Consider the following 13,497-nt stretch of genomic DNA (forward strand, 5'->3'; position numbering starts at 1 on the left):
CCTGTAACAGTCACCTCTACACTATTAAAAGGGTATTTCCTAGAAGCTAGGGTCAACTGTCCTTAATGTGGTACAATGCAAAACTCACTCCAAAGCCAGGGATAATTTCTATGAAAAACAGAAAGAGCCAAGATACTGAAATCAATGAAGGCTGGTTTTATTTACCATGGATGTGGTGGTACCTGACCCTAAATAGGAAATATGGATGCTAAGCAACCATCAGTTCTGTAATGGGTGCTTACTGAAAGGCTGGCAGTCAGCCAGGTTCTCTGTTTCCATCACAACCACACAAAAAAAACACAACAAAAAAACCCAAAGCAAACCACGTTCTGGTGTTAACTGTTTTTAGAAATAAAATGTAGACCACCACCACCAAATGTGCTTGGAAACATTAAGAATTTAAACTAGTTGGACTTTATTTCATTTTCACTTTTGAGCTAACATTAATTCTTGCCTTTCTTGAAACAGCACAGCTTCCACAGGTCCAAATCAGTTGCAATCTCAAAGAAAGAATGGGATGGGAAACAGGAACAGAGAAGTGGTATGACACAAAGCCAACTACAACACCTCATTCTCTTGAGCCACATTTGGGAGCCATACCAGTAGCTCCTGGGAGCAATCACAGTCCCCATTTCCACTAGCAGTGAAGCTTCCACATGGCTCAAAAAACCCAAGAGGATTTGCACCCTCACACTTGTGTGGAGAGAAGCCTTGTAGTCTACAGAGCTGGAAGAACAAGACCCTCCCCAATTAGGCAGCAGTAATGTGCCCATCATCTACAAAGATAAAAGATGCCATTTCTTTATTAAGTCACAGACTAATAAGACCTAATGGAGAGAGAACTGTGCCTCCAGAGGTCTGGCTTCTGTTTTCATCTCTGCTACTACCTTGGCTTTGGCAACTTATTTTTACCTCTCTGAACTTCCATTTACACATTGTAAGGCACAGGATAATGAAAGTGATGGCCTTTATACAGAACGTTGAGATCTTTGGATGAAAAAACTCCAAAGGATGGCTTTTACTTTCCCTGTTGCACTAGACATCGTCTTTCCTCCCTTCCTCCCTTGCTTGCTTCCTCCTTCCCTCCTTCCCTCCTTCATTCCTCTCTTTCCACTTTTTCCATTTTTTTCTTCTTCCCCTTTGTTCTCCTCCCTCATGCCTCCCTTCCTTCAAATCTATAAATCTAATCTATAAATAGCTTTATTAATCTTCCATATCAGAATCCATATCACTGAGTAGTGTCCTAAGGCAGGATTGAATTGCACTGAATCGGAGGAAAAACGGATATTGACATTTTGTAGCACAAAGTCTCTGTAAAGTCACAGAGGTTTATTCACTTTATTTTGCTTTATTTTCATTTTCATATATAGTGGTAGAGACATTTATAAATATTTTAATGAAAGCAGTCAATTTTAGCCTAATGTGAGGCTGTAGTGTGATAGTGGTTTCCATCTGAGTTTTCCTTAAAGGCAGAATTACCCTGTGAAGTCAATATAAATTTCTACTTCAGCTGTATGGCAAATAACAACCTATAATTGTTCTTGAAAGAAAAGAAACCTAGTACAAACTATGTCGGTCTAGCATGCACTGTGTCTCAAACTTAACAGCTAAGATAATACTGTTAACAGCAGTGGGGAGAAGCAAATGTAAAAATTAGTAATTGCATCTAACATAACAATTACCAGAAAACCAGAATGCTTTTGAGAAAAAGGCACACAGAGCAACCTCTTCCCTTGCTAGAACCCTCCTGAATTTGATTCACATCTCAGCAGTAATCCATCATTCTAAGAAATTGCTTTTTGTGCTGATTTAATGTTTAGTAACAGCCCAGAAGTCTGAACTTCATGGCAATATAACCTAAGAATGGCAATGTGAGGTTATAACATTTCTTTATGAAAACATCCTTCCATCTTTCTGATGAGATAGACCTGTTGGATACTTTTTAGCAGAAACATCTTCAAGGAAATTTTATAAAACACTAAAATAAAAGAGCGTTTGAGTTTTAAAATTACATTATTATTCCATTCAGTAACTTTTAACACAACAGATTTAATGTTTGTGTTTCTCTAAAGAAAAAAAATAATTATATAGGTTTTCTTTCAAAAACTGAATTAGTAAAGCCAGCGAGCAAGCAAGCAAGTAAATTTGCATTCCTTGTTAGAGCAACAACATGGAATCACTGAGATCATCAAGATACAGATAAACCAGCCAACACTGGCAACTCAAGTGGCTTTAATCATAAGGTCAATGCAACAGCAGTCAGTAAGGGGAGGGTGGAAAATGGATACTAAAACACATTACTTTCTTGCCCCAAATCTATTTACTTTTTTTCTTACACAAACTGTTTTCCAGATCTGCAAATTGGAACAAAATCATCATTTGGGACGGTGGCCCACAAAACCTCTAAAGATTTCCTAGCAAACCATACTCTTAAAAACTGCACCCTCTCATTAATCCGGTATAATAGTGGACAGAACACAATCATTATATGGCTTTTGATAAAGTCTCTATAAGTTCCATGGCACTTCCCCATCTTGTGACTGTATCAGATTGTAGACCCATTGTTTTAAGTAGTGAATGGTGACATAGACAATTAAAAATCTGAAAACTCAAAAAGTCAAACTGAAGGACTGAATTAAAAAAAACCCTAAACCTTCAGTTTGTATGTCATTTCTCAAAAACTCATCACACTACCTGAAAAATGTCACAAAGGATTAGAACTAACAGAAGAACTGATATCTTTATTAACTGGCTGGAAGTAGAAAATAATAATAATAATATAAAATTCATTTCTCAGCCCAACTTTCAAAACAAGTGTTTTCAGGAGAAACTATTTTGCTTGCATTGTCAAAACCAGATAGTAGTTTTCATTGAGCTTACACTTATCTATACATTTGGCAAAAAAACTACTTACTGAGAGTTTTTGCCCACCCTATTGCTAAATACAGAGCAGTTTATCCTGCTCCCTGGGATTTACACCCCGCGTGTTCACATGTGTGCTGGAATTGATGGCAGAGGTCAAGAGAGCTGTGGCCCAACATTTTGCTGCCTTTAAGTGTTGAGTGACCCTACATGAAGTAACTATAATCTCGCCCTGACTTGAATCCATAAACATTTTTTTCTGTGTGTTTTGGAATTTTCAGAAAGAACACAAAGCTTTGCTGCAGGCCCAAGTGAAAGCACCAAAATTGCAGCCATCTGTTAAGTACTGGGAAGTATTTTCAAGAGAGACAGAAATGGTGTCCTAATCACAGCTCAACAGACTGCCTATTTTTAAAATACTGAACATGCTTCGGGCTATAAAGCATAAAAATAAGAACCTAGTATTACTGTCAAAAGTGTAGTGAAAGGCCAACTGCAACAGAAAATTGTTTTTATATGTACCTTTTTTTTTTTACTGTCTAACTTCTTCACATGTTTTTTTTTAACATACCCTTTAGGAACTGTAAAGGGCTCATTTCCTATTTTTGGTTGGTTGTTTTTTGGGTTTTTTTTTAATGTGGGAGTTGGGGTTTTGCCTGCACTGTTACTGCAAAAGACACAGATTCTTTCTGCTTGCTATTTTAGTTAAAATCAGTAGTAGCTGGAGAGTATTTTTGTTAGTTGTCACAGATATTTGAGATGTCTATTATGAGCTCTTGCCTATTAATTGAAGAGGAGTGTGGTGGAATCCTTCAGAAAAATGCTCTTAAGTCTAAAACATCCACTGGTCTTCAAAACACATGAAAATATGAAATAAACATATTCTAAACAGTCTGATTTAGTTACTCTTCCCTCGTGGTGCTGCTGCATTTCAATGCCCTGTCTTCATGATTCTGTCATTCACCAGTGTTCCAGTAGAGACTTGTCTTTACCACAGTCTCAGGGAAAAGGGTGCCAGCAGCAGGCGTGGCTGACTTGGCAAAGGAAGTCACTTCATGGCCAACGTTATGGAAAAACTGCCTGTTTTTCCTCTGAGGTTTCCCACAGTTGTTCCCATTCACACAAGCTGGTACAAACAACGGAACTGCTGGAAATGACAAAGCCACCAAAAACCCCTAGCATTTTATTTTCATATTTGTCACCTATCTCTGTATTTCTTGTATATTGGCATAATTGAGAAGGACAAGGCTCCTAATACTGTGGCACCACTGCTAGCTGAAGAAATATATGTTGCCTTCAAACTGCCAAATAAACAATCACTCTATTTCACAAAAGTGAAATCTCACTTACAGCCTTTACAGCCTCTCCTCATTTAGGTGTTTGATTTTACAAATCTCTTTTTTCTTTCTTTCTTTCTTTCTTTTTTTGGGGGGTGTGTGGCATCCTTTTTGCTTTTCTTGCAGCATTTAAAAAATAATAAGGGAATAAGTAACTGAAAACAAAATTCTATACTATGGTATCATGCTGACACACCTGCATAATTGTTCTACAAGCACAGAAACTTAGCATTTGCACAGGCACCTGCTGCTTGAGGAAACAAGTAATTAATTACATGTACTGACAAGCACAGCCAGATCTGGCAACCTCCAGGCTGTGGAAAGTAGCAAAGATCCTTCCCACTCCCTCTTGCAGGCCTCCCCGTCTGCATCCTCACTCCTGCCTGACCAGATTTTGGTCTGTCCTCCTTCCCTCTGGGGCTTCTCATCCTGATCTCACCCAAGCAGCCCTGGCTTCCACTTCATTGCTTGAGGAAAGACACTTCTTTTCTACTACCACACACTCGCACAGCTTCTGCAATTCTCATGTCACCTTTCCACCACTCCCTACTCAACTTTTTGCCCTCATCTCCTTGCCCACTCAGGCCAAGTCCTCCTACATCTTGTTCTTTCCTGCTTCCATCTCTTCCTCTATTCCAGTCCTTGCTCCTTCTGCACCAGAATGGCTTGTTCTAGGATCCCAGCTTCCAAACCTGATGCCCAGCTCCATTTGCAGTCAGTATCACGTTTCAGCCCCATGTTTCTGAAACACACCCAGGACAGATGTCACATTTTAGCAGTGAAGCCACAGGAAGCTTTCATGAAAGTATTTGTGATAATGGGGATATGTAAAGTCTTGTAATGTTGTGAAATATTGCCAGCTTTCACAAGAACAGCCAAAGTACGTTTTCTGTTGCAATTCAGCTTCCCAGTGCATCTCCACATATCAAATCCTTGCACTGAAATATGAAATTATTACTGATTCTTGGAGAAAAAACATTAACTTGGGGTGTTTATAATGTCATAAAGTGTGCCTTCTTTAATTTTAATTCTGTAACAGCTAGTTGATCTGCAACAGCAAAACCTCATACTGACCCCAGTAACCAGCACAGGGAAGTCCAAACCAAACATTCCTGGGAAAACTAAGAATAGCTGAAAATACAATATTTTAATTCAAATCCAGAGGAGAGCAGACAAAGAAACATTAAAATCTTCCTTTAGGAGATGATTCTGCTCTAGAAAAAAACGATAATCTGAATAGATTTTGACAGAGACTGGAAAGGGAATTGGAGTAATTTGTGTCAGGCTACACAGAAGGTGACAGAGCTGAAAATATAATCTGAGACTCTGAAGTGCTGAAGAAATTGAAATTACCCAGCAGCAAAAATCAAGAACATAGTTACAGCCTTTTTATAACATTTGTTCATGCGGTGTGTTAAGAATAATGTGGTGTGATTATATTTTGGCTTGTTGCCAATCCCTCCTCCCACCCTACCCCCCGTTTATTTACCTAATATTTACATTTTGACACTGGTAATATAATTGTAACAAAGAGTGGTAGTAAATAACTAAAATATGACTACATCGGTTTATCGTACAACATACCAGAGATGTGGTATCATCACTACAGCACTTTTAGGGGGTTCAGCTTCCAACCACCTTGTGCTCATTGTTTCGGGGGACTCACTTTCCTCACATCAAACGATGAAAGAGAAGCAGAACAGCTGGCATGGTTTACACTTTGCTGATAATGTAGTTGATGTTGCGCTCCGTGCCTTCCCACAACACTTGGGAAAACGTCACTGAGGCGTTTGAGAGGTTTCCTGGACTGGTGTGAATGGCCACTGCTACTTCCAAGGAAGAGGTAAGGAGATGGGAAGCGCAGGCAACGCCGGCGCCGTACATGCCACTTCACACAGACGTGGTTTGGCAGGACCAAATAGAAGTGAAAGACGTGAATTGATAATTAGTCACTCATGAAAAGTATTAATTGAAGTGTACAAGCACATAGTTCAGAATCGTGTTAACTCCCTGGGCCGTGTGCTTGAAGCAATTATATATTAAGGTGTGTATCACCCTCTCCAATTGCATATGCAGCCAGGGATTTGAAAGCAGTTTTGTTGCAGGAGCCAGTGACATGAAGCAAGAGGAATCCTGCTCCTGACGGGAAAAGAGGAAGAGGAAGGCAGGCTTCAGCGGGGCGGCAGGCTGGCAACGCTGACCCCGCTCTGAGCAGCGGCAGGGAGGATCACGGGGAATTTAAAAAAAAAAAAATAAATCAAACCGCTGGGGAAACACACAGAGAAACAGAAACGGAATGAGAAACACAGCGAGACTGCAGGCGAGCTGGCGCTGGGCGCGGGGCCGGGCCCTGCCAGCCGCCACCCCCCGACTCCCCCGGCGCAGGGCCCCGCGGCGGCGGCTGCCGAGGGTCCCGCACCCCGCGCCGTGCCCCGCCCGCAGCCCCGCCCCGCCCCGCCCGCAGCCCCTCCCGCAGCCCCCAGCCCCGCCCCGCCCGCAGCCCCGCCCCGCCCCGCCCCAGCCCCGCCCAGCAGCGGCGGGGGCGCGCCTGTCCCGCTCCCGGCCCGCCCCCGCGCTTGGCGGCCGCACGTCCGCCCTGGGGCGGCGGCAGCGCGGGCGCGCCCGGGCACCCGCCCCGCGGTGGGCGCGTCCTGGCGGGGGCAGCGGCGGCGGGAGGCCACGTTGGCAGGGCGGGAGCGGGGCCGCGCCGCGCTGGCCGCAGCTGGTAGTCGGGGTGCGGGTGCCGGTGCGGGGCCTCTGCCAGAGTAAAAATGTCTTCGCCTCCCAAAGAGAAAGCAGAGACGCGGGCCGGACACCCTCCTGCTGGTACGGCCGCCGGTTCCCGTCTCTCCGCTCTTTCTCTTCCGACCCACGGGGACGGGCCGGGGGGGTAAGCGGGGCGGCCTGGGCAGCCGCGGGCCTGGGGGCGCTGAACGCCTCCCAGAGAGCCCGGCCGGGCGCCGGTTCCCCGCCGAGGCTGCGGCGTGCGGGCGCCGAGGCGCTGCCCGGGCTGAGGAGGGCGAGGCCGGGCTGAGGCGGGCCCCGCCGCCGCTGCCGGGGCTCCGAGCCCCGGCTGCTTCCTCCGGGCTTGGCTGCTCGAACGTCGCCGCCGAAAGCCCCCCGGCTGCCTGGAACCGGGGGGGGGTGTGTTGGTCCTCCCCTCATCTCTGCCTGAGCTCCCCCTGCCCTGTGGTAGGCATGGGGGTGATGCTGCCTGCCCTGCCTTTCCCGGAGGAGCTCTCAGCTGCAGACAGATCTTCACCGAGTTTGGTCTGCTCGGCACCTCCAGCCTCTGACTCGGGAGACGGGCAGCGCCGTCTGCCTCGGCATCGCGTCCTCGAGAGGTGGCGGGGGCCTGAGAAACCACCTCCGGGGGCTCGTAAAGGCGGGAAGGGGAAAAAGGAGCAGTCTCTGCGGCGTCGCAGCCTGCAGGGCTGTTGGCGAGCAGACAAACTGAAAATGACCAGTACTCTCTGTACGTTTTGCCTGTGGGCATCGTGGTGTGAGTCCTAGGGCAGACTGCGTGCTCTTAGCTTGAGTTCCAGAGGCTTGGCAGGGTAGCAGGCAGACAGCTTGCTAGCTGCTCAGCAAAGGAGCTCTGGCACCTTCCGCCCGCTGCTGCTTGCTCCTGGGGAAAGAGAGCCGCAGGTGGCTGGGGTAGGAGAGCCTTTGGTGGGACACGGGTCTGCCACCCTCTAGAGGTGACAGGCTCCTCTCTGTGCACAGGTGGGGTTCAGCTACTGGCAGTATCCAAGTTGTCATGTTCCGTCTCGTCCTGTTAGTTTTTCTTCTTCTTTATTACAGTTTTCTTAACAAGGAGAATTGTGGTCCCCAAACGAGCAACTTTTCATGCGTTTCCTGGTGGACTAGTTGGTGGGCTGTGTTTTGGTTTGTGTTGTTTTTTTCAGTCAAAAAATGCTGAAACGCTTAGTTCGCTGGGTGTTTAGCTTTGTATTCAAATCAATTGATGAGATTTAAAGCTAAATTTCAAAACTACTTTTGAACCTAGTGAAATTCTGCTTATTTTATAAAGAAGACCTGAAATTCCTTGAAATAGGTACTAGAAGTTAGAAATAATGGCTTGGCTTTGCATGGCAAATAGAGTTGAGCAGTACAGTCAAGCCAGTCTCTTGACTGAGCAGAGCTGTCCCAGTTCTGCAGCCTCCCTTCTCATGGCATTAGCGTTTACATGACTTTCTTCAAGAAACCAAACCACTTTTTCCCATGTCGACAGCCTTTGCTGCCACAGCTCCTCAAGGTGGCTTGCTTTGAGTCAGGTAAATGTCAGCTTCACTGTGAAGCTGTAGTTAAGACCTCAGGCTGTGTCTTCCTGCTGCACAGTTGCTGAAAAGGGAATGAAACATAAATGGTGCATATTTTTATTTAGGTGCTTTGTAAGTATATTTTCTGATGTTCAGTGTTAGAGAGTTTTGCTTTGGAACCTGTCTTTTCAAAGAGGTGGATTTTTTTTTTTTAAGGCCTGAAGTGAGCCTCTGAACACCAAGAAACTAGTGATGCACAGTACAAAAAGCACAACTGGAGTACAGTACAGGTTTCCCTTGCTGTCAAAGCATTTCACTGTCTCTGTTGTAAAATACGCATCCACTAATGAACCAAATAGCTCTTTCAGCTATGTGCCTTTTAAGGTGATTAGAATCCCTGGGTTGTTGGGTTTTTTGTGTGTACCAATTCAGCTTTGGAAGGAAGGTGATCATCAAAACTGTTTTTGAGGTCAGCTTTACTGTATCTTCAGGTAATTTCTGGAAGAATATGAGTCTGAGCTGGTTGGCAGAGGAAAGTGGCCCTTTGGTCTTTTAATAATTAGAAATTCCCCAATAAATGTGCTGACTACTGACAGTTTATAGTTACTCTAGAGGCTGGAGCTAGGTTTTAATCCTCTGTCTCAAGATGGTTTAGATCCTTGAAAAATAATATGCAATAGGGCAGTTTGCAAACAGGTTTTAATAAAATGAAATTAAAAAATTATTAAAAAAAAAAAGATGACTGCATAAATAAAGGTGGAATTCTGTTCATAAGTAACAAGGTGTATTCCTAGCAAGGAAAGGATGTGAATAGGGCTTAAGATATGAATATGGCTTAAAAGCTCTCATTTTGCTGCATACAGTTTTATAAACAGACCTACCCATAATGATGGATGTATCTTACCCCGCTGAGCATGAGTTAGACGTACAAGTTGGGAAGGATTTAGATCATCAAATTCAAGCAGAATTGACAAATCCATTATTTTTCATATGCAGCGTTGGCCCTTGCTTACTGACTGCATGCACTCTCTTCCTCTCTGTGTTGGTATTTCGCATGGAGGGAAAAAATAGATAAGAAAAACACTTGAAAAGACAAAGGATAATTGAAAGAAACCTCAAGACCTCAGGCTGGTAACAGGGTGCACAAAGCAACTGTGAACTCCTTTCTGAAACTTCAGAGGGCTCGAACTTAAGTGCTATTAAATACCTGTCTGCCGGTGAGATCAATGTATCTGCAATACATTGCCGAGTATGTTTGTATAGCTTGCAATCTGTCTAAAAATGGCTATGTAATTAAGCTTTTAGCAGTTACTTTCTTCTACTAGATGCTGTGAAATAATAAAGCAAGGTGATTGCCTTGATAGCTTATTTATGAAGCTTTACAGTAGTTTCTTTAAAATAGTTACGTACTTTCTTTCTACACTAAAAAAAGATAGCTCTAAGCCAAGATTTTTCTGTAATGAAGGGATACAATAGCTCTTATTTCTGTTATTGTTTTGTCAGACACTAACGTATACTCCCTTAAGCTTGCAGAATATTTTGTTTTTCCCTCGGTCCTTTTTACACTTTTTGTTGATGTAATGGAATCTGTTATTATACAGTATATAAGAAATAGATTTTGTGTATCGATGAAGAACAGGAAGCTGCTAAAGTCTGGGGTATAGTCTGGATTTCTAAAAGTTCCTGTCCAGTTCCTGTGACCAGCAGGCAATATGGGTTGAGCTGGAAGGTTTTCCCAGGAGGGGCTGCCTCGGGTCGGCAACCTAAGCAAGCTGGGGCTGGAACTGTTGGTGATCTGTGGGGCTTCTCTAGGTACTTGGGTGCTTGCTGCTACTTGGTGGGGTTTATTCCAGAACACAGTCTCAGAAACTGGGAGCAGTCCGAAAGAAGCACGTCAGTGGAAAAAAAAAAAAAAAAGAAAAAAAAAAAAAGGGTAAATAGACGGAGAATGTTTACAGACTCTAGATGATCTAGAGTGGTAATTGATTAACGCAGTTGTTTAATACATTGCCAAAAGGAGCAGTCATACCTGTAAGAGGAACACGGGAACACATTCACAGGACAAACAAGACAGTCCTATCAGCCGCTCAGGGCGGTAAAACGTGACAGATGATCATTACATTCTGCTCTTAGCTAGCAGTGAGGCAAACAGTTGTGCTGGAGCTCTTCTCAGAGCATGCTGGCAGATGATCCCCTCTTCATTTCCTGCTTTAGAGGTGGGTGGCCCTTTGGCCATTGCCATCATGGGGAGCCATTCCCTGGTTTCTCCTGCCTGAGCACAGGTCCCTGCTGGCCTCTCCAGAGCAGCTGTGGTCTGAGCTCCTTCAGCTCATGAACTGCTTTTTTTCTCCTCCCAAAACAGTGTCATTGACAGTGCCTCTTCTGGGCACTGTTTTCCGGCAGTGTTCTGGAACGTGGTATATCAGTTCTTTAAACCCTCTCTCTGCTCTGTGCAGGATTTGCTATAAGAAAATCTGAGCTCTTTCTTAAGAATTACTTCGAAGTAACAAAATCGTTGTAGTAAGCATCTGTGAAATTATGTAGTAAATGCTAGGAGCATTAAGAAATAGATGAATCCTGTAAGTCTCAAGAAAATCTCACAAATGCAGTGGTTTTTTTCTTTAGTTCAGTGGATGTAATAATAATTTCTTCTCTGTCTAACCTTGAGGTATTGTAGCTTGCTTGAAACCTTTTGAAAAGGAAGGTGAACTATCCTGCAAGGATATTTCTCTTCTTAAGCTAAATCTCTTGAAACTAGACTGGGTATGAGCATGCTGTATCACAAGTGGCAGAGATGTACATCAGCTGTATGTACACAATGCTCATCTAATTATTTCACTTTTGATCTCAGGAATACACAATATTACTGCAGTTGTTTGCTAGATTCTTTTGGTTTACCAGTTCTGAACAGTAACCTTGCATTATTAAACATTCGATTATGCACAAATGTACTTTTAGCTGTCTATACTACACCTGTTTGATTTTAGTTGAAAAATCAGATTATTAAAATTATTAAGTTACGGCATTGCTCAGTCACTATTATGCCTTTTAATTGTCTGGTTATTTGCTTTTTAATCCCTGTTAATTTTACATACAGACAAATCTGAATGTCTTAGCTGCATATCTTTGCCATTGACAGATAAAGAGAAAACAAGTGGCTGGTGACCTGATGAAATACAATAGGAGAGGAGATATTTTAGACCACTTAGATTAGCCCAAAATCTTCAGGTATTGTTTTCCTTAGTTTTCTCTTAGATGGTGAAGAACATGGAAGCATGCATGTATTGTCCAGAAGTGCTGTTTGTAGCCTGGCAGATGTTGCTATGGAGATAGCATCTTCCACAAAGTAATCTGAAAGGGAACTAACAAGAGCTGATTGTGCAGTGATGTTATATTTATAAATTAATGTTAGTGAAACATACCAATCACTTTGATTAACTGAGGTGTTAGAAGACAGCACTTGACAGAACTTGGTGTTTGATTTTGCAAGCAAATTTCTAAGGAGTTTACATCAAGAAAAGTTAATAGGAATTTGAATTTTTGTTTCATTTTTAAACCTGCATTTCTTTGTTTCTTATCCTTTCTATCTTTCCTTATCCAATGTGAAACATTCTCACCAGTTTGTGTTGTGATTTTTATGCTGGAGAACACAAAATGGTTAGTGTTTTGTGGTTGTGGGTTTTTTTTTTTTTAATGCATGATGAGGGGACACAATTTTGATAGGTTTTAAAATATATTTCTTTGATATTTTTTCTGTTGATTGCCTGTCTTTTATTTAATGTCCTTTATTTAATCAGAAGTTTATCTTTCAAATATCACACAAACCTTAAAAATCAATTTAAAAAATCCCAGGGCCAAAGAGCTGTTACTTTTTCCTAGGGCAGGTCCCTTTCGCTTCTTGCTTCACCTAGGCTGTAAAATTTATGCACAGGAGTGCCCTTTCCATTCCTGTCCTGGTGACAAACTGAGAACCATACCTATTCCTAGGTTTCGGGGATTAGCACTGAGCTGCTGTGAGGTGCTTGGGTGTCTCCCTGTGCCTGAGCACAGGAGGGCTGTCAGAAGCACGGCTTCCCCCCAGCCACCCGGCCAGGCTGTGTCAGCTCCTTCTGAGTGTGGCTCCAGGCATCCTGCTTGCTCCGGCTGAAACATCTCTGCCCAGGCTTACTGTGTCACTGCAACATGAAACCCAAACCACTGTGTCTCTGGTGGTTTTATTGACTCCTGACCCCTATAGTGGTTTTCTGATGTGGTTGCTGATGGCAGTGTAGCCCATCCAATTAGCTAATGAGATGCATCTTGTTATCCTGTGCTGTCCTGTAAGCATATATAGCAGTGGTTGCTGGGGGGGGGGGGGGGGAGAGCGGTGGGGGAGGAAGTGCAGTATGAAAACAGTAGATCAAAAGCAGTCTGACTGTTGTTCTGCTTGGTACCTTCAGTGCTGGCATGGCTTGATTTCTATTTTAGGTATCACTTTGGAGGGCATAAATGATGAACCTAACTGGATTTGCTTTCACTTTTGTGTTTCGAAGGGATGCTTCACATTTGCATCATTTGTAAAACTAATTGTGACACGGATTTGAGATGTGGTAAATGCTTATGTTTCATGAGAGAAAAAGCTCTGTTCTAAATGCAAGTTAGTGGTCCTCCAAAACTCTGCTTTTTATTACAGTTTGTGGCATACTTCTTTGTAACTGCTAGTATTATAGCAGTAGTTCTTAACTTGGAAAGACTGGTAAGGTTCTTAGGCCCTTCTTTATGGGAGTATTTAACATTGTTTGTGGCCTTTTGTTTAGTGTTATGCAAGCCATTGCCTCTCTTTCTTCATCTGACTGCTGCAACTTGGTAGGGGTGAGAGGAGAGTTAAAACAGAGTTGAGTTTTCTAAAATGGTTTTGGAAGCAGGTGGTAAAATGAGCTGCAACTTCTCAGGATGCACAGAGATGACATGATGAGAAAGAACGGCAGGTGTGGTCCTGAAGTAGCTGTTCCTCAGGCTTTTAAACACTTCGGGCTTCTTTTTCAAGCTGTGATTGC

The 13,497-nt window shown here is 43.3% G+C and overlaps 1 protein-coding gene across 1 annotated transcript in view; it reads left to right on the forward strand.

Annotated features, from left to right (window-relative positions):
* Positions 1 to 6,805: 6,805 nt before the first annotated feature.
* The window catches only part of DAP (death associated protein), a 52,569-nt gene continuing 45,877 nt past the window's right edge, over positions 6,806 to 13,497 (forward strand). Inside the window, exon 1 of the mRNA XM_051611241.1 lies at positions 6,806 to 7,025. Within this exon, the coding sequence (XP_051467201.1) occupies positions 6,971 to 7,025 (55 nt within the window). The 5' untranslated portion in view covers positions 6,806 to 6,970. The remainder of the gene's footprint in view (positions 7,026 to 13,497) is intronic.

This window comes from Apus apus, chromosome 2 (assembly GCF_020740795.1).
Source record: "Apus apus isolate bApuApu2 chromosome 2, bApuApu2.pri.cur, whole genome shotgun sequence".
Classification (NCBI taxonomy): Eukaryota; Metazoa; Chordata; class Aves; order Apodiformes; family Apodidae; genus Apus; species Apus apus.